We start from the raw sequence: 22,084 nt of genomic DNA, 5'->3' as shown, positions 1-22,084 counted from the left end.
TTCATCATCTGACTCATCTCCAAAGTCAAAGGAAGCAACCACTCTTCTGTAACACCCCCGGCGAAGACTTTTTTAGCAGAGTTCGAAAATGTCTATTACCAAGAACTTTGCTTCCTCCATCTCAATCTCAATCTCATCCTCTTCATCTGCTTTCTTCGTTCCCACCACCAGTTTCGTCTCCAGGTAAAGCTTCTTTTGTTTTCTTAAAGCAAAACTTTCTATGATTATTGATTATGGACACCACAGCTACCGATGCTTTCTTATACTTCCAGCCTCAAATGATTAAACTTTCTCGAAAATCAAACACTGGGCTTTCCTTATTTTCAAGCGTTTGGTTTTCGTTTCTCTTCTTTGTTGTATGTTCAAAACTGGGTGCTCCAGAGTTCAGAATGTTCAGTTTCCAGCAAAGTCCATCGAGCTCTGTAAATGTGTTGCTACGCCTCAAGAACAGGAGAGTGGTATATAGTTTTTGCTCTCTTTTTTCATTTTCCCTTTTTCGTCCCAGACCCCAAATTCGAAGTCCTTTAGTTGTTTGATCTTTTGTGGTACTGGCTATGTTTTCCTCTTAATGGTAAAGTTTTCAAGACAAAGGTCTCTCGTAATGCGAACATGGAGAAGCTTCAAGCGGGTTATCTTTTCCCGGAGGTATGCTCTCCTCTTTCCTTTGCATACTAATATCTTGCACCTTGAAGAAATGGTGTTTATAATATTTGCAATTCAAACAGTTAATCTAGCTGTAAATATTTTTCCATGTTGTCTCTTTGGATTGTAATAGATAGACATAAGAAATGCTCATTGTGGATCATAATGATAGTTACAATCTTTATTGAATTGGTCAGTATGTTTATGCATCTTTCATTTTGGTTCAATAGATTGCGAGGAGGAGGAAGGAACACATGCTGAAGCACCCTGATGCGAAAGTGATAAGCCTTGGAATTGGTGATACTACACTGCCCATTCCAGAAGTAACATCTGCAATGTCTAAGGCACGTACTGTCTAGTGTCTTGTAGTGTTTGTTTTGCTACTGCCAGAACAGCAGGAGGTGGCCTTTTAGTTTTGGCTTCATAATTTGTTGACTTTTTCATCTTTTCCAGCTTCAAACTTTTGTCTCATTGTCTATTGATTCTTGTAATTATCTACCTCATTTGTTGACTTTATCCACAAGTCTTGTCCATGGGGTTTGGGAGATGAAATCACAGTCTAAGCAAAAGTTGATGTGTCAGCACACTCAAATATTTGTTTTTCTTTGACAGCGATTGCTTGCCTTGTCCACGGGGGAAGGTCATAGTGGTTATGGTGCTGAACAGGGTGAAAAGGTATTACTATTTGTTACTTTTTTTTATTACTGTTCAGTAAGGAGTTAATTCTTCAAGTATTCAATTTTTTATCTTTATTGAATATCTTTGAATTAAAGTTTTGATCTTTGTAGTGTTTTTTGTTTTTAATAGACAATGGAATGTGTGCCCAATCAGTTTAAGGCAGAGAAATAATTAAGTATTGATTTCCTTGCTGGTTTGATCAAAGAACTCGATCAAATTTGGGGGAGTTTGCTTTGAATTAAACCCTTGAAAGTTTTATAGGTTACAACAAAGATGGAAATCGAAACCTTTTATTACCAAAGTAGTAATAATACTTGAGAAATTGTTAGAAAGTAGAAACAATGTTTAAATTAAAAATACATCAATTTAATGATAACCAGGGGGGTCATTATTCTATCATTTACAAAATGTAGACATTTTGCATGTTTAGAAAGGATAATTTATTAAGTGTAAATTAGACTCGGTACCCATTTTAAATGATTCACCTTAATTTTTACCTACTACTTTTAACTTTTATTTTAGTACCTAAATTTTCAATTATTGTACCTATTATACCCATTTAATTACATGTTTTTTTTTTCTCTTTAAACACGCTACAATTAGGATGCATTTCCAATTTAACTATAATATGACACATATAATACACATTACAACAACATTTAGAACCATGTGATCAAATAAGAGTAATTTGGGAAGTTTCATGATAATAATATGTAAAATTTAACTAAATATATTTAGTGTCTAATTTTAGTTAACTACTCCTAAAAGTGGGTAGTTCTCAACTTTTCCCATAATTTAAGCTTAAAGGGATTTTGTCTTAATAAGGCAAGGGTTGGGGGGTTGGGCCTCAAACCTTATATTATAAAACTATTTTTTTTTTTTAAATATTATCATCACTACAATTTTTTTTTTCTTTCTAAAAATGTGATAATATTAAATGATCTAGAAACAAGGCTTAAAAACTTAGTGTTCCTATTTTGGACCTACCAGTATAGGATTTTTTTTAAAAACATAGATAAGTTGTATCCCTTCAAAATTTTAAAATGTTGAAATCATGATTCATCTTAAGTAATTTCAGGTACATATAAAAACCAAATCAGGCACAAATGCAATAAAATTCAATCCTTCTAAAATAAATATATATTCACACAAAACCAAATCAGGCACAGATGCAATAAAATTCAATCCTTCTAAAATAAATATATATATTCACGCAAAACCAAATCAGGCACATATACAATAAAATTCAATCATTCTAAAATAAATATATATATTCACGCAATAATTATCATTTCAAAAATTAATATATTCATTTAAAATAATAATATAATAATTTTAACTATTAATTTTCTATCAATCTACCTATTTCACTTTTATTACCATACAACTTAAATGAGGGCTAGTATCCTATCCATTCATGCTACACTTCCTCCTTTCAACAGAACATTGCCTCAAGGATTTTAAGTAGTTTTCAATAATTTAAGCCTTGTATTCTCTCATCATAATCACCTTTCTTGATCCATAATAAGTTTATATATATATAGTGTGGCTGAAGACTTGGAAATATGTTTGTCCGTTCAGCCATTGAGAGCTGCAATTGCTTCAACATTTTATCGAGAGTTTGGCATAGAGGATGATGACATATTTGTATCAGATGGTGCAAAATGTGATATATCACGGCTTCAGGTTTTTTTTCACTATTGTTTTTGTTCTTGTATTTTACTACTAATTGTAGACTTCATTGAATCTTTGTCCACCTATTATTTGGTTGCACTTATAGGTTGTTTTTGGGTCCAACGTCACAATGGCAGTCCAAGACCCATCATATCCGGTAATTTTAGCTGCTTTGTGATTTTAATGAGCAAAAGAAATTATGTTAAGTTATGCAAATACTAAAAAAATAATATAGTTGAATTTTGTATGATTAAATATCACTTTTATTGGCAATAATAAACTATTTGTCTTGACTAAAATATAAAACTTCTTCTCTTCTCATCTTCAGGCTTATGTGGACTCCAGTGTTATAATGGGCCAGACTGGACAGTTTCAGAAAGGTGTTGAGAAATATGGAAATATTGAGTATATGAGATGTACTCCTGAAAATGATTTCTTCCCTGATCTATCGACTGTTTCAAGAACAGACATAATCTTTTTCTGTTCACCAAACAATCCCACTGGAGCTGTTGCAACAAGGGAGCAACTGACCCAACTCGTAAAGTTTGCCAAGGATAATGGGTCAATTATAGTCTATGATACTGCTTATGGTTTATATATGTCAGAGGACAACCCCCGGACCATCTTTGAAATCCCTGGAGCCAAAGAGGTGAGGTGAAGTTTTATCATGGAACTTTGATCTAATATGAACAAATTGTTTTCTCAGCCCTTTCTGATGTCTTATGTATGGTTTTGAACTTATCAAATAGTATATGCTGGCTTCTGTTGTACCTATTTTCTTTTTCTGTCATGTTCTTTGTTTATTATGTTGTTGAATTTAGATGTCAAGTTGATCAAATTTTCTTTCAAAAACTTAGTTCTGCAACTAATGAGATTTCAGGGAAGATCTTGAGCTCAAGATGATTTTACTAGAGGGATTACTGCTGGTGAAGAGAGTTCATCTTATTGCTGTTCTATTAATTAAACAGGAAGTTATAGATCTTCAAGATTAGGATAGTCTATTAGAAATGAGTTTTAATTTGATTGTCTTTGTGAATCTTGATGTATTTCTGACTCGTTTGTTTATTAGTGGATTTGTATTTTTCTGAACAAGATCCTATAAAGGTAACCATATTGTAGAAGCAGTTGGGGGGGGGGGTGTCGTTTCTTTGCTGATTTATTTCTTTCATCTAATCATACGCAATGAAAGTAACAATGTCAAGATTGGTAAATGTGAAAATAGCATATGATACTGTGAGTTTGGTATCTCAATTCTTCTCAGTGATGATTTGTAGGTTGCAATTGAGACATCATCATTCAGCAAGTATGCTGGTTTCACTGGAGTACGTTTGGGCTGGACTGTTGTTCCAAAACAACTGCTTTTCTCCGATGGATTCCCTGTGGCCAAGGACTGTTACCGCATTGTTAGCACTTGCTTCAGTGGTGCATCCAACATTGCTCAAGCAGGAGCTTTGGCTTGCCTTTCACCAGAAGGCCTCAAGGTTAGTTTTATAACATCAAAAAGACAAGGCAAGGCAAGACTAGAGGCTTTTGATAGTACGTATATAATTAATGCAATAATGTTTCTCCTAAGAAAACTGGGCAAGAACTGTTATGGCAAACTTTACCTTATTTAGTTTATTGTTCTACCCCATATGCAGGCTATGCAGGAGGTGATTGGTTTCTACAAAGAAAACACTGAGATAATAGTGGAGACATTCAACTCACTTGGGTTCAAGTTGTATGGAGGGAAGAATGCACCCTATGTGTGGGTTCATTTCCCCGGTCGAAGCTCATGGGATGTCTTTAGTGAGATTCTTGAGAAAACTCATGTTGTTACCACACCTGGGAGCGGTTTTGGACCTGGTGGTGAAGGTTTTATCAGGGTAAGTGCATTTGGTCATAGGGAGAATGTAATAGAGGCCTCTAGAAGATTCAAGCAGCTATACCAGTGATCCACATGATCTGATTTGCTCTCCTTGAATTGAAGCCAAAAATAATAAGGATTACATTGTTGGCCTTCTTTGTATATATTCTCTGACTAGTAAACTTGAGTTAGTAGGGTAGTACTATAGCTACCTCTCATGTCTTGGATTGGAATAATTCAAATGCTTCTTGTTACCATGTGTGGAAAAGCATGATATTAAGCAGAATGTATTGGAGTAGGAACAGTCTCCAACCAGATCATACCATTGTCTACCCTATCAGGATATTAAGACAGTCCAGGAGCTGCTGCATTTACAGTTTGACATGAACACCAACTTGATTCAATGTGATTGACAGCATTAGATAATTGTTTGAGCATCTGTTTCTATGACGTGAAAGCCAAGGTTATAAAGCCACTGCAAACTGATAGAAAGGGCTTTGGCCATGACTAGCTTCCACTACAGCATTAGATAATATCTGTCGTAATAATATATTAAAAAACAGGAAAGAGATGAAAAAGAAAAACTGTAAATGTCAACAATTTCCTTAGTGCTTTACTAAAGTAGACAATGTCATACTTAAGAAAGGTATGCTTCTCACTTTCAAAAAAACAAAAAAGGTATGCTAGTGAAACAAAAAGAAGGGTTGCAGTTACAGAGTAAAACACAAATATGTTAATCCTTGATGCCACTTGTATATCAAAACAACAAGTAAGCCAAAATCTTAAATCAATTTGAAAAAAAAAATAATAGAATTCTCGCAAGCCTTACTTGTATCGTATTTTGTTATAATGTTATATAAATCTCAAATTTCTAGTTCAATAAAAGTAAATACTACAAAACATGTCAGTATGCACAACAACTGTATCTCATGTCACTCTTGTTTCTTTGATGATTGCAATGATTTACTGGAATCATCCCCAGACTCTTCAGACTGGTTCACACTAGCTTTGGCCGCCGCAAGAAAAGCAGGATCCGGCTCATGTTTATTTGAAGGTTCCTTCATTGCCATGTATATATAGAATGCAATTACTATGTTGACTGATATTACAGCAAGAAATCCACTCAATATTGTCAGAGAATGGGGAGATAAATCACTTGAACCTGCTCCAAATGAACATACACCGTTCAGATTATAACATAGTAACATCTTAGATAATCAAAGTCCCAAGAGAATTCGAACATTATATTTTTCAGTATCCTCATATATTGATATGGTTAATCTAAAAGTTTTCTTTCTTTCAATAAAATATGAATCAGCTAAAGCTCAAGTTATTACTAGTTCTGTATGTTAAAAATTTTGCATTCATTATTTTAAAAGATACAATTATGATGTCTTTAACCCACACCACTCACACACACACACCTCCATATTTTATTCCAAGGCTGGCATTTTGTCAAAATACAAATAAAATTATAACATTCATAGTTAATCTCAAGTTTTCAATCAGATAATTGAGTCGATTCTTTATTCAAGTTCCATTCTTATTCCATCACCATCATTATTCCTTGCCATTCATTCTATCAAGAGTCATCTATAAATCCCAACAAAATCAGCTTCTGAATTCTCCAACTTATTATTTTTTTTTGTAAGAAATAGTTACCTTAGTCCTAAGTGCACTTCAAACCCCAGACTCCTTACACATTCATCTAACCACTTGAGCTAGCTTCATGTGGCACACATCATGCAATTATTTTTAAAAATTTCAATTTCTTTAAATAAGAACTTCTGAAAAAAATTGGTCATTGCATGCCAACACAAAACAGTCTGCTGATTGATATAATGAGAAGAAAAACAATGTAATTTTTAAGATACGCATGCAGTGAGCATTCAGCAAGCGAGTCTTATAGCATGTAAGTACATGTGTATTTCACATGAACAACCTTATTTATCCTCACATGGCTAGTTACTTATTTCTCACGCGTGCAAAATTTTCTATATGATCAGTGTTACCTTTTTAATCTTTTCTAGTTGACACTCTTGTTAGGAGACCTTAGTTGTAATTTCTACAGCTATTATTTGAGCTCTTTACAAACTTTCTATGAACTTGATGAATCACAAAGATCAAAAGTAGAACTAGCTTAGATGTGGGATAAAATTCTCTCATTCCAGATTAGAAGATTATAAACTTCAGAGAGTATATGCCGAACAAGCAATTCACAAAGAATTTGACTGATAAGATTAACCCAACTGGTGGGGGTGTCCATGGGATTCAACCTATGGTGGTTACTGGTTAGACTCCAGTTTGCTCCATATTCTTGTAATTCTCTCAAAACAATTACCCCTTGGGTTATTTAAATAATAAGAACAAACCAAGTCTATATGTCCATATCAATCTCTACATCAACCACTAACCCTGATAATTGAAAACATTTAGTAAGCTATAAGCTGCTGCTTGCTAGAATTTCCTGCTGCTTAACTCAGCTACCCTGTGTGTTTACTAGCCACCAATACATTCTGGTCTGCCATTAGTATTTCAACTATATGGACTTTCTTCAACTATTTGAAATCCCAATATCACATTAAAAATTTCTAATACAGAGCACATGTTCTCTTTTTTTTTTTTTTTTTTATTTCCTTTAGCTAATAATAGCAAGTTGATATCTCATCATCACAATTCTTAAGTGCATTTTATATGGGACACTAGGATACTTGAATAAAAGATTAAAATAAATAAATGTTAAAATCTGCATTCATCAGAGCCTTAAGGCAAGAAAATGCTACTCTAATAATTTGGCCATGCAAATTCTTGCAGCATATAGCCCAGAACTCAAGAAAGGTTAAAAAATTCCAGCAATAAGAAGCTGCCAGCACTACCCTAAAACAAGGACGAACCCAGAAATTTTGTTCAGAAGAGCCTAAAAATTTAATGACAAACTTAAAATTATTAGAATTGCTCTTGATAGATTTGTGGGGCTAATAGGCATTTGTTTTGGTGGGAGTTATATATATGATTATTTTAAGTATTTTTAAGGGGATATATTTTTTTCTTCAATTTTCAATGGGGGCTTAAGCCTCTCACTGAAACTAAGCTAAATCCACCCCTGACCCTAGCTATTAAACTTTAAAGTTAGAATTTAGAAGTATGGTCTAGTTAAATGGGTAGAAAATTTTATAAAGTTTCTATCGAAATAAGCATGTAGCATGTAGACCGTACGTGAAGAATCAAAGGGTTTGTTCAACTCAAGGAAACTTACATATGAAGCAGCATTACTTGTAGCAGAGTTCCATTATATAAATTGAAAACAGTATACAGAAAAATTTAACAAAAAAGTGAAAAAAAAAACTTACCAGGAAGCAACTTATGGTTAAACCCGTACAAAATCGCAACAGGAACCATCCACATAAACATAGACGCAATGAAGAATTTCTGTATTACTCCTCCCATTATTCTTTAATCTCTCTACAAAAATTAGTATATCAGATCAATCACACAATGAAGGGAAAAAAGGGATTCGACAAAAATGAGAAATTGAAGTAAAGCTGTTTCAACTATAGATTAATGAATTGGAGAGTACAGAGTAGAGTTATCTGACTGAGAAAAAGAATCACTAGCAGAGTAAAAGAGAGAATTGAAAATTTTGGGGAAGGAATAAGAAGCTAATGTGGAAATCTCAATGAAGCATTTCATCAAACACAATGCAAGCAAACAAGCAACAAAAATATTTATTTCAGTCGTCTTCATAATTTAACAATGACCAACAAAAGGCTAAAAGACCCTTAACAAAGCACAAACCAATCATAATAAAAATGATAAAATTATTCACAAATTGGGACAATAAGAGCATATCATAGGTTATAATCTACAAATACCTTCATAATAAAAATGATAAAATTATTCACAAATTGGGACAATAAGAACATATCATAGGTTATAATCTACAAATACCTTCATTTCAGTAAGAGTTGTAGGCCTTTCTCTTGGCAAAGTAGGCCTAAAATTGATTGATTGTTGCATTTGTGATTAGACTCAAAAAATAAAAACTAAATCTAAAAAACAAAATCAGATCAGAAAACAAAATCAAATCTGAAAAACAACCAAGAAGAAAAAGAAGAACGAGGGACAAGGAAAAACTACTTCTACTGCGTATGATGTGGGTGCCGTCGGGAGCTGGGTGATGTTGAGGGGGACTTAGTGGTAGACCTCAAATGGCTTTGCTTGCTATTCTCGAGAGAGAAGAGGAAGAGACTAAAAGGGTGAGTGAAGATATTTTATGATTTTGTTTATGGTAATTTCGTTTTTATATTTTATTGAATTAACATATTATTTTTAACTTTTTACATATTTTGTCTTGTGGCATATCTTATCTGTCCATAAATATAAAAACTAACTTTAATTTTACCGTATTTTTGTAAGTCTCTCTTAAAACAATATTGCATAACATATATTATCGGCTTCTCATAGATGATTTCCAAAGATATTGTGGCTTTTTTTTAATCAGATTTTTTGGTGGTTTCCTCGTATGTTTTGAGAAAGAACGCTCTTCACTTTAGTGTTCACCGTGCCTTGATCTGGAAGCAAAAAAAATATGGATTAGAATTTGAAATATGAGATGAAAAAAAAAAGGAAATGACTTAAAATTAATAAATATCCACCTATATTAAGTGCTTTTATTCTTTTTGTTAACAAACTATTTAATTTTGTTTTTAAGATGAGAAATCAAATCCGGTATTGATTAATTAGTATTATTTTCAATCAATATTAAAATGGGCGGCATATACCTTTTGTCAAAACTAAATAAATAAATGTGTATTTAGAATTAATAAATGCTGCAAAACATGTATACATTTCCCTAAACAATTTCTAATTACGTTATTATTATATAAGTAACGTTATAACTTGCCCTTTCTTATTATCTCTCATTCTCTATTAATTCTCATCTATTTAGTGAGGAAAGTAAGATTATTCTGTGAAAAACCTTATATTGTTCGATCGTCTATATATCTTATATGATCATGAAAACAGGCAAAATTATTTTTATTGTGATAATAACATGAATATGGAATTAATATATGTTTATATTACGTTGTAACACTTGTTTAGAGAATTGAAAATATGAGGTGCAATATTCATGATATATATTTTTCATTGATCCTTGTGGACGACACTACAACTTCCAATTAAAGCCATCTTTAAAATTTGGCTATTCCTTCAACTTCTTGTGCTTCAACTTTTTGTAAAATCTTTTTAAATATATCTACTTTATCCTTCAACATATATCATCAGTTTTCTTTGAAATTAAATCATATTGGTTTACATACATGATTTTATGTGTAATTTTCTTTTATTATTGTTTGCTAGAAATGTCAAAATCTGTTAGAACTGTTCCACCAGCTCACTATTTGATGAAAGCCAAGTCGTACAGCTTGATATCACAGGTGCAAACAAATTATTATAGTTCTGTTTTTGAAGCTGGGGCTACAAATGGTAACTAATCAAGCTCCCATTGCTACTGCTTAAATGATATTATTAAACATTATTATTTTGTACAAATTATTTTTTTTTTGTATTGCTGCAGGAGATTGTCATTTTACCAAAATGGAGACAAAGGGTCCAATAACCATATATCTCTCTTCTTGAAAATTGCTGAGACGAATACTCTTCCTAATGGTTGGGAAGTTAATGTTAACTTCAAGTTATTTGTGTACAATCATCTTAAGGACAATTACTTAACTGTCCAAGGTAGGTATGTTAATCTCATTAGGCAATGTTTCACAAGTAATATTAGATTCATTGAATGTGAATTAGACTAATAGGATAATGAATTAGTTGATGTAGCAATTTTTTTTCAACACCAACCATCAACTCAACTCTCTTTTCTAAGTTCGTTGATATTGAATCAATTTATGAATTTTTAACACTTATTCTACTTTTGGAACACAATCATTGATCTCGATTTTTCATATATAAATGTAACTAATGTATCTCTTTTGAACTAAAAAATTTGATTGGATAAGTTGAAATTATCATTAAGTTATCTCTTAATAGGTGGATTAAGTAAGACTAATACGTGGATTAAGTATGTTGTTAGTATAATTTTTTCAATATTCTTTCTAATTTCATAACAAAATCATGTAATAAAAAATTACTCAATACCATCAAACCTTAATGTACAGCTAGTTTCAATGAGCAAATTAAGAAATTTTATAAAAAAAAAAATCTATTTTTTAAGTAATGAGTCATGCAATGATTTCTTTTTGTTTAGATATTAATGGAATTGTAAGGCGTTTTCATGAGATGAAGATGAAATGGGGTTTTGAACAATTAGTTTCACTCCAAACTTTGAAAGATGCATCTTTTGGATATCTCCTTAATGACTCATGCGTGTTTGGGGCTGAAGTTTTTGTCATAAATCCCACTCTTTCTTGGGAATCTCTTTCTGTATATGAACCCCGTTTTGCAAGTAATCCTATGTTATTAAGGAGTTCTCTAAAATGAACAAAATCTTATTACGACTCTCAAGTGTTTAGTGCTGGAGGAACAAATTGGTACGTAAGTTCATTCGAGGATGTTAAGTTTAAGATGATAAATTTCACACATTTTTTACTTTTCATGTTCACAGCTCACAATTGGTTTGGTTATGAGCCTTGTGACAGTCAAGGTTTGGGTTTTCACATTATGTTACTAGAAGATTTGCACAAATCATCGAATGGTTACATTGTTGAGGATACTCTAATTGTGGAAGTTGAGTTCTGCGTCGTTTCACAAACTAAGACTTCTTCAAAAACGGCAGCAACATTCAAAAGGGCCAAGATATCTTAGTTCCATATCTTTTTTATATAATATATTTAAAAAAGACATTGTTTACTTACTAGTTGTTATAAAAATGTCTCTGAATTACAAAGATGTTTCTATTGTGATATTTTTTTTAGGATAAACTACAATCTTCACTGTAATATTAAATTTTTTTTTTTTTACGATATACTAAAATAATTACACATTCACGGTAAAATTTGTTCTTACTTGCCGTATAATACATCTCCTCCCCTCAAAATTTATTTGGTGTCATTTCCAATCCTCAAACTAATATATTATCTATATATATTTATATAATACATATAACTAAAAAAAAAATTGTTTGTTGGCCACTTTTAAACTGCAAAATAAATAAATATATATATTTATACATATATGATAATATCTCACGTATCTCACTTTTCTTTTTCCATTATTTACACTTTTGTTTTTTTTTCTTTTGTCTTTTTCTCGTCACTAATTTTAGTTCATTCATACTTTTTGTATGTTAATAATAATAATTATAAATTAATTTATTTTACTTATAAACATTTAAAATAAATATAATTATTGATATTAAATAAATATTTATACTTATATAAATTATTATATATTTAAAAAATACATTTTCTTTATTAGTAGTTACAATTTAAAAAAAAAAAATGATACTTGTTTAATGAAATTTAATATTTTTGTATATATTAGTTACAAAAACAAAATTGTATCTTTTAGTTACAAACTTAATTTTATATATTTTTGTTACAAATATGTTAACTTAATTCACAACTTATTTTTATAAATATTAAAATTAGTTCTGTAAACCTTTGTTACAAAAATAAAAAAAATAGCAAATAATTATTTTATAAATATTGTTTACAAAAATATAAAACTTGTTTACAAATTTGTAAAACTTTGTTATATATTTGTAAATATTGTTTACAAAAATATTTTTTTTACGAATCTCAAACACATGTTTACGAATTTGTAACAACTGTTAACAAAAAAAATTGTATTTAACTGTTACTCCATATTTACATTTTTGCCCTCTGTATTTTTCATAAAAATTCGTTATTTTTGTAGGCTACCGTATTTTTCATATTTTTTTTAATGTTAATGTATTTTTTGTGAATTTCCCTATTTTTTAACTAGCAAAGCATCAACAAATTAATTCCTATGAAGTCATCCACACATTCACAACCATTTGCTATTCTTGACACACAGTGGTACCTGATCAGGACTACCTTGAGTCAAAACATTAATTTAACAAATTGGAAGACGATCACACAATATTCTACTGGGTTTATTTGTTGAAAATACTTTTGAGGCATCACAGCATTTCAAAATAAAAAATTATGCCATGATCCAAACTCAATATATGATACCAGGAAAAAAATTTCCAAATTGACAATGAGAAAGCATTTCAATTCTATACTTAGAAATTTTTTGGGTATTGATCTAAACCTCCTTGCAAATACAACTTACAAATTTATGTAGATTTTAGATGTTGTGGCCGAAGACTTGAAAATTGTTGTTTGTCAATTCAGCCGGCTTCAGGTTTCTATTCTTGTATTTTAACATTGACATTGAATTTTTGTTCTTCAACTATTATTTGCCTAGACAATGGGTTTTCCTGACTAGAAGAGGTTCCTCCTCCAATCTCTCATATTTTCCCCTCTTGAATAATATAAAGTCTATTCCCACAAAAAAAAAAAAAAAATGGTTATAATTGTAGGTTAATTTTGGGTAATTCTAACATTACAATGGCAGTCCAAGACCCATCCTAGCTATGCGGTAATATTAGCTGCTCTATGATTTTGATTAGTATAACATACTAAATGTTACTTTTAGTCACACCAAGAAATTGTTTGCGACTAAAAAGTAAAAGAAGATAAAAGGGAAAACACACTCATATTGTTATGTCAATGATGATTTTGTTCGTAAACAGGAGGATTAGTGGACAATATGATTCACAGAACATTTCAATAGATCTTCCATTAGAAATGAGTTCTAATTTGTTTGTCCTTGTAATTAAATCTTGATGTATTTCTGACTTTTTGTTTGATTAGTGGATTTGTATATATCTGAACAAGGTCTCGTAAAAGTAAGTCACCATGTAGAAATATTTGGAGAGTGTTGTTTCTTTGCGTATTTTTCTTTCATGTGATGATACTCAATGAAAGTAACCTTAACAATGGTAAGATTGGTGAATGTAAAACCATACTGTGCGGTATCTCAGTAGTAAGATTGAGACATGATCAATCGGCAAGTATGCTGGTTTCACCGAAGTAGTACATTTGGGGAGGATTGTTGTGCTCAATTAAGCAGGAGCTCTGCTCTGGCTTGCCTTTCACCAGAGAAGACTTTTAAGATTAGGTTTATTACATCAGAGTAGTAAAGACAAGACATGACAACATTGCTAACATCACATTTGAAATGAACTTCAAAACAAATAATGTCATGGGAAGAAACATCAATTGGGGCATTATTTATTATGCAATGTTTCTCTTGAGAAAACTGGCAAACAACTGTAATGGCTAACTTTACATTTAAACTAGAGGTTTTGGAACTGGTGGTGAAGGTGTTTTATCAGGGTAATTAAGTGCATTTGGTCATAGGGAGAATGTATTAGAGGCTTGTACAAGATTCAAGCAGCTATACCAGTGAGCCACATGATCTGATTTGCTCTTTCAATTAAACCCAACAATACTAAGTAGCAAATATTGGCTCTACTTTATTTGTATTTGGTGACTTGTAAACTTAAGCTAGCTAGTACTATAGGACTGTTATTTCAAGTTCTGGATTTAAAATATTGCAAATGCTTCTTGTTATCATTGTTGAAAACCATGAGAACTTAATGACTTTACTTTGGGTAGGCTGCTTAAGTTTGCCTTAAAAATCTAGTGAGTCTGAAATCTAAACCAAAGCCTTGATTAAAAAAGAAATTAATTGTCCCACATCAAACAATCTTGTATTTAAATTAAAAAGTATGTATGTAAAAGCTGAACAGGCATGTTGTGCGATACCACCCAATCATCAACATTCAAAGGTTGGACATGCTCTTGAAAAATAAAAACTAATTTGAGGCATCTTTTATTAATAGTACACCTTCCTCCTTCCTCTGAATCCCATAATAAATACTTGGTTTATAATAAAATTTTAAAAATATGCAGCAATAATAAAATAAAATTTCATATAAAGAAATATTTTTTAAAAGAAAAAAATGCTAATTTTGTGCATTAAAATAACATTTCTTCTCATTTTTGTAAGGAGTGATCACTCAACTATATATTGTAGAAAATCCATTATGTTAAAATGAAATTCTAATGTCTTAAATTGAAACTAACAAAGATATAGAACTTTATCCAATACAATGCTGTCTTTTTATGCTGAGAATAACACAACACTATTTTAATTTGTAGATTCTCTACTCAAACTTATAATAAAAAAAATGGCAATACTGTGCATCAAGCCACTTGATATTATGACTATATTACATAATGTATTGAGAGGACTTCCGCAACTCTATTCCTGATCCAGTCACCCTAACAGGGGCGGCCAAGACACTACTCACATCTAAAACTCAATTAGACTCACATTTATCCAATCCCCGAAGATCCAACGACGCATACATTTAAGATACACAACTGGATATTTCCTACTTTACATGATCCAGACAAAGCAGCTCTGCTCTATTCTCTCTCTATATATAGTACAAAATTATGACACACCTAAAATTGCTCAATACTATTCATCACCTCTGCTTTGCAGGTTGTCTTGTAATGTCCTGTTTGGTTACACCGGCTACAATGTACTGTGTGTTTCTCACGATCGGGTTCCTCTACACAAATTCGTTTCTTTTCAGGGCGCCCTGGTGGTCGGCGAAACTTTGGCGGTCGTACAACTCGAGCATCATCATCTTCATCTGCAGCAGCCTCATCTGTCTTTCTCCATTTAAGTTTTGCAGGAATAGGGTATATTTCTTCAGCATAACTCTCACGGTAACTAGCAGTTGTAAAGCACTTCTCTGTGAAGGTATATACATCTTTGCGAGATGAGATGATGGCTGCAATTGCATGGGAACACGGTATTCCATGAAGCTGCCAATCTCGACAGGAACAACTATGTGTACCAATGTTCACAATGTCTGATCGCTCAGCTAAAAGGACTTCAAATTCAACTTCATCAGATCGAAGAACTTGGTAAGTCGATGTGCGGCTCATGGATTCGATCATTCGCTTTTCAGCAGACGGGGCAAGTACAGAAAACCATGAAGTACTCTTCACACGGCGTTCTTCAAACTCAGCCATTAATTTACTGTGGATCCGCTCAATCACCTGGACTATGGGCAATTCACGAGCTTCAAGTATCCATCTATTAAACTCCTCAATATTCGATGAGAGATGACCATAGCGTGTTCCTTCAGAATAGACCAATGCCCATCGAGAAGGATCAAATTGCTGTAGCCACTTTGCAGCTTCAGAAGAAGCCTCTTCGATCTCAGCTATTTTTTCTTTGAAACCACTAGTAGTGGTGGAATATGCAGCTCTCCACAAAAGATGGACCAGCCTTGAGTTCTTGAACTCTTTGCCAATGCTTTCACTCAAGTAGCGCATACAATACGCATGAAAAGAGTTCGGAAAGTTTCTTCTTATTGCATCAACATTGCCCTTTTGTCCATCAGATAAAAATGTAAGCCGCGGTAAATTCTGTGTGTTCATCTCAAGTGCCTTATGCAACTCTGATAAGAACCACATCCAGCTCTCGTCATTTTCTTCATCAACAACACCAAATGCAAGTGGAAATAACCCTCCATCAGCATCAAAAGAAGTTGCCGAAAGCATGGTGCCAAGGTACTTGCTTTTAAGCTGGATTCCACCAAGTCCAATGACAGGCAAGCAACCATTCAGGAATCCACAAATGGACGCATAAAATGAAACAAAGAGCCGCTGGAAACGGTTATCTACACCAGTGGTGAAAACCTCTGCAACACTGCCAGGATTGGATTTCTTTATTTGCTCACAGTATGAAGGAAGCAGGCAATAACCTTCTTCAGAAGACCCATAAATTGCAGCAAGTCCCCGTTCCTTTGCACGCCAAGCTTGTTTGTATGGTATTGTGATTCCATACTGTTTTTGTATGTCATGCAATATATCCTTTGGTTTATAATTAATGTCATCCCTTAAACGCTCCTCTATGAAACTCACAATCCAATCAACAGAAGCTTGATGATGCCCATTGTGTGCATTTCTACCACAAGTATGTGTACCTTCGAGGCTTCTTATTGTAAAAGTTGGGGCATTGGAAAGCTTCACAGCACGAATTCGCCATGGACATCCCTCTGTTGCACATTTCGCAAGGTAACGAACCAAATCACTTTTGATAATTCGAAGCTCAAAATGCTGTGCAATTGCAGCTTCTTTTATTGCATTCCGGAAGGCCTTAACATCGGGAAACTCTTGACCAACAACAAAAGTATGGTCCGCCATAGGGATTGTGAACTCAACTCCTCAAATGCATTGATTTGACTATTCCGGTCTCTGTGAATCCAGGGAAGCAAATATAAAAACTACATCTTCCATAGTACCAACAGATATAATTGGAAGCATTCGAAACTCTGTTTCCATCATGAACTGGTCTGCAGGAAGCGAAGGGGCCACATTCAAATTTAAGCAAACCAAAAGGAAAGAACTGGGTGTTATCCAAAGAATGGAACAAACCCCATATAAGGATTAAGCATTAGTCTCCTAGAGTTCTAAAAACTATTTAATTCTCTGTCTTTCTCCATTACACAATTGATTACTTATTAAATATAAGAACTCAACTTTGAATTTAATAATCATGTAATATACTCACAAGTATATGTTCCCATTTGGGTTGGATCATGGACCCAGATTTTATGTAACTTGCAGTTTCTTTTCTTTTTTATTAACATGTTTAATTTCTCTGCTAAATTGAGGTTAACGAAAACAATCCCGATTGAAGATGACCTTTACATTACTACATAAAGGGTTTGTTGTCAAAATATACATATAGCTCGAAAGAAAAAAAAATCACAGGCAAAAATAAACCAATCACCTATAAGTATGTAACAGACTCACAAGTATATTTTCAGGTTAGGTATAATGAAGCATGTAATGGACTCACAAGTATATTTCCGATAATCAACAACATAGAGGACTTCATCCTCCACCCCAAAAAATATTGAGAGGTTCTAAATAACATTCTTCAGTTAACTATAGTATGTGGAACTTTGTCATTTCAAAGAAGCTAATATCCCTCAGTCAGATGTATAAATTCCATACCTTTACTCAAAACCAGAATTCAATACTGTCTAAACTAATATTTTTCATTGAACCCTAACAATTTTCATATGAACTGTATTTCATTTTTTCGTTAATTTTGCAACTGACAAAATTTGTGAAAAAAAATATTATAAAATAATAAATTTTACCCAAACCAAAAAAAAAAAACTTCTCCCAATCAAAAACAACATAACCCAAATCTAGTCAGAACAGAACACCATGAGGTTAGAAGCAAGCTACAAGATTATCCTTATTTTTCTGTTAGAACATTATAACAAACAGGTGGTGGACAGACAGTAGTCAATATCTAACGAAAATACACCAATTGCCCCTATAAATATGAATCAAAATAGAAATGAAGAGTTACGCGTAATGAAATAAACAAGACCACATACAGAGAAGAAGGTAAAAGAGTTTTAGATCTACACAAACGTTATTAGGGCACCAAAGAGAGGGAGCTAAGAAATAGACCTGAGGGCAATGGAGAACGACGAGGATGAATGTGGAGAGCCAAGGAGTGCTTTCAGAGTAGCCAAAGAGACAGCTCCATCGATAGTCCTCACTTCTCAGAGCGTTTTCTGAGATTGATGACAACTTTCCTCAAATTTCTATTTTTTTTTTTGTTTTAATTGTGCCAAGCTTCCATCAACTATTTTTTTATTAAATAACGACAAATTTATATAAAATATATAGGATTACAAAATAAATTTATCACATTATAAATATACTTAACCTAATCATAAATATACTTAATCATAATTGTTTTTTAGGAAAACAATCATAATAGTTTATGGTCGAATCAAATTATAATTAGAAATCATAAATATACTTTACTTAATATAAATATATATATTAATCATAATCATAAATATATATTGAGATAATCATATATATTTGACACAATGATAATAGTTTTTTTTAAGGAAAATGACCATAACAGTTTACAATCGAATTAACTAACTAACGATTAGATTGATTTACATTGATGAATAGGTAAATTGCAGGAATTGAAGTTAAAATATATTTTTTAATTAATGTGCTTAGTTTAATGTAAAACCAGAATAAATTATTTGTGTATTATAATTAAAATATAAATATATGTTAAAAATTAACTTAAATAATAATTTGTCTTTGTATTAAATTTTACTTAAAATAATATGAATATTTAAATTTTAATTTATATACATGTTTTTGAAATTTATAAAATCATTTTCAAATCTTAACTAATAATTTTTTTTTCTTATCTACAAACAAAAAAAATTAACCACTTATATTTTTAAAAGTATATAATTTCAATATTTAAATTATAATAATTTAAACCACTATTTCAAAAGTTTTGTTTAAAAATAGAAACCAATCAATCATTTAAAAACTCTAGTAAATATGCAAAATAAATTTAAAGTTTTCAAATATTGAATAAATAAAAAGTAGCTTATTAACAATGTTCTTATCTCTTCTATATAAAAAGATACATAAATGATTAGTTTTAATGTTTTTATTGGTTAACTTTAATAAAATATTTCAAATATTAAATAGAATATATACGTTTAAAATTAATTAAAAATAAATATTTATTAATTATATTAATATAAATTCAAATATTATAAAATATCATTAGATGTTTATTTATTATATTAATATAAATATAAATATTATAAAATATAATTATTATAATAATATATAATACTAGACTAGATATTTATTAATTATATTAATATAAATTTAAATGTTATAAATATCATTATTATAATAATATATAATACAAAACTAATAATTATAACAATATAAATTCAAATATTATAAAATATTATTATTATAATAATATATAACATATAATATATAAGCCACCAACCAACTTTTTGGTTGCACTTGTGTAGTTATTTAACTATTTTAGCACTTAAATAATTTTTTTTATGACTGTGTACATTGTTGTGATTTAAAACTTCCTGCAAAATTTTAAGAAATTCCAAATAGTTTACAGTGCCAAAAATAATGTTTAAACAACTGAATTTTACACGCGCATACAAAAAAATAGACACGCGTGCAACGACCTTCTTTTCAGCACTATAAACTATTTGGAGTTTCTTGAAAATTTGCAAGTTGTCTTAAACGAATACAATGTACACCATCATAAAAAAATGAAAAATAAAATTATTTAGGTGCCGAAATACCCTACTGGCTCCACTGGTGCAGCCAAAAAAATGGTTGCACCGAAGTACGCCCCATAATATATTGTTGTGCGTGTTTTCACCCAAGGAAATGTGATCATCCGAGTAGGACACATGGCAGTCCAAGTAGAACATGTGGCAGGACGTGTACTTCTTTCGATGAGGCCACGCCCCGAGGATCAATCCTCGAGGGGTTGGTCCTATAGTCGGAGATTACTCCCCTCAAATAGAGGAAGGATGCAGACATCTCCCCAAGGCCATGTCCCGAGAGCTACGAACATCTTCCTAAAGCTATGTCTCGAGAACTGCTTGGTAGTCCATGGGTTTCTTACCATCAGTTATATTCCAGGGCGAGGACCTTGTCCTCTGGATCTAAAAGATGAGCCAGGTGTCAGCTAATGCAGGTTAACAACATCAAAGGAGTACCTAACAACCTTTTTGGGCGATCCGCCTACAGTGTTGTTAATTGTACGACTCAACAACTCGCACTCGCACTACACTGTCTGACACAAAAATGCGTACAACATGCCCTGATAGTACCAAGGGCATGTTCCCCATAAAGTAGGTACTTTTCTACAGTGGGCTTTGCGGATCTCGCTTGGGTCGTGGTCTCTATTCAATGCAGCCCAGTGCATTGAATTGGTACTAACCCCCCAATAACGGGAAGAATGTATATTAATGAAAAATTATTAGTATTAATTACCCCAGCCTCTATAAATAGAGCTGGGGATCTCATTGTAAAGGGTTGGATTTTTTAGAGAGAAAATACTTTGTACTCAGAGTAATCTAAACGCTGCCTGAGAATACACCATTAGAACTTGCCATCACCAGCTTCCAATCCTCTTAATACCAGAGACTCGTGGACTAGGGTTCTTTTATAACCTGAACCATGTAAAAATCCTTGTGTTTGTATTGCTTGTTTCTTTAATCTATCGTTTCAAGGTTGATAGCGAAAAGGACAGTCAATATTTTATTACTTTCATTGAGAGCTTGAAGAAAGCATTTGGAACACTCACAGTCATGGCAACTACACGAAGAAATGTTACAGAGGATGTATTCCCTCCTACCGGAGTCGAAGGAAGGGAACCCTGTCGGCAACCACCTCAGGACGAACCTGAGATGGTAGAGGATTACAACGAAGACGCCAAATAAAACGACGAAGATGACGGCGTCGACCAGGGGTACTATGAGGAAGAATACCCTCAGCCCATGGATGCGAAGGAGGCGCCAGAGGTGGTGATACTCCGTGAGTAGGTTGCCATCCAACGACAAAAGATCGATGCATAAAAGTGTAACAGCGCCGCCCTACAGAAGATGAAGCTTATCATGAAGGCCACTCTTGCAGCCCAGGGGTTGCAAGTGGACCCTAATGGTAGTGCACCATCTGGGCACCCAACTGGTGTGCCACCTGCGCACCTCATTGGAGTGCCACCTGTTAATGCAGCTGGAGTGCCTCCTGAGCACCCGACTACAGAGGCGCGAGATCCGCCAGCTGAGGTGCCTGTCGGACACCCAGTGGGAGTTGGAATCCTGATGCCACCGCAGGATCGTGGTAAGGGAAAGGTTCGTTAAGAACCCGAAGGCCACCAGGTTCCTCATCAGGCTGGCAAAGGTAATGGCCTAGGGGCCAGAGGGCACCGCCAAGTAGTCAGCGCCCATGGACCTTGGGGCATTCTGCCCAGACGCGCCCATATGGACCGCGCGAGGCCTGGAGTTGGTGTCCTCTCGAGACCTAACCAGCCTCGTAGGAATAACGATTCAGGGATCCTCTCGAGGAATGCCCTGCAAAACTGAGAATGCAGTATCAGTATCTCGATAAATGAAAACACCGGGTTCGATGAAGAGACCGAAGTGGCTCGTCCCAAGGGTAACGGTGTGTTACGAGGACAGGCTGATCTGCGAGAAAACCTCAATGCCCATAGATGCAATAAGGCAGGACAACACGAGCTAGCAGGGAGAGGTCTGTCAGACCTCTAGGA

At 33.0% G+C, this 22,084-nt stretch overlaps 3 protein-coding genes and 1 pseudogene across 6 annotated transcripts; 2 read left to right on the top strand and 2 right to left on the bottom strand.

The window, feature by feature from the left end:
* LOC133788978 (LL-diaminopimelate aminotransferase, chloroplastic-like) lies at positions 1–5,191 on the top strand. The gene is made up of 10 exons (XM_062226683.1): positions 1–183; positions 382–458; positions 578–645; positions 873–986; positions 1,255–1,317; positions 2,902–3,006; positions 3,101–3,151; positions 3,323–3,643; positions 4,269–4,475; positions 4,635–5,191. Exons 1-10 carry the CDS (start codon positions 89–91, stop codon positions 4,926–4,928), a joined length of 1,395 nt encoding a protein of 464 aa, XP_062082667.1. The 5' UTR covers positions 1–88; the 3' UTR covers positions 4,929–5,191.
* A 283-nt stretch (positions 5,192–5,474) lies between these two features.
* LOC133788962 (uncharacterized) lies at positions 5,475–9,129 on the bottom strand. 3 transcript variants are annotated; one of them, XM_062226653.1, is made up of 4 exons: positions 8,978–9,129; positions 8,789–8,834; positions 8,191–8,302; positions 5,475–6,002 (listed from the first exon to the last, which is right to left on the bottom strand). In XM_062226653.1, the coding sequence occupies exons 3-4, from the start codon at positions 8,285–8,287 to the stop codon at positions 5,773–5,775; spliced, it is 327 nt and encodes a 108-aa protein (XP_062082637.1). In that variant the 5' UTR covers positions 8,288–8,302; positions 8,789–8,834; positions 8,978–9,129; the 3' UTR covers positions 5,475–5,772. The 3 variants fall into 3 exon arrangements, with proteins under 3 accessions (XP_062082637.1, XP_062082655.1, XP_062082646.1); XM_062226671.1 differs by having other exon boundaries at positions 8,939–9,115; XM_062226662.1 differs by lacking the exon at positions 8,789–8,834 and having other exon boundaries at positions 8,978–9,120.
* A 1,074-nt stretch (positions 9,130–10,203) lies between these two features.
* On the top strand, positions 10,204–11,662 carry LOC133796767 (ubiquitin C-terminal hydrolase 12-like; annotated as a pseudogene).
* Positions 11,663–14,968: 3,306 nt separating this feature from the next.
* On the bottom strand, positions 14,969–18,578 carry LOC133788945 (uncharacterized). 2 transcript variants are annotated; one of them, XM_062226622.1, is made up of 2 exons: positions 18,409–18,578; positions 14,969–17,270 (listed from the first exon to the last, which is right to left on the bottom strand). In XM_062226622.1, the coding sequence occupies exon 2, from the start codon at positions 17,119–17,121 to the stop codon at positions 15,364–15,366; it is 1,758 nt and encodes a 585-aa protein (XP_062082606.1). In that variant the 5' UTR covers positions 17,122–17,270; positions 18,409–18,578; the 3' UTR covers positions 14,969–15,363. The 2 variants fall into 2 exon arrangements, with proteins under 2 accessions (XP_062082606.1, XP_062082616.1); XM_062226632.1 differs by having other exon boundaries at positions 14,969–17,172.
* Between the last annotated feature and the right edge of the window lie 3,506 nt (positions 18,579–22,084).

Source organism: Humulus lupulus, chromosome 1 (assembly GCF_963169125.1).
Source record: "Humulus lupulus chromosome 1, drHumLupu1.1, whole genome shotgun sequence".
Lineage (NCBI taxonomy): Eukaryota > Viridiplantae > Streptophyta > Magnoliopsida > Rosales > Cannabaceae > Humulus > Humulus lupulus.
This window is presented reverse-complemented; position numbering and strand designations above follow the sequence as displayed.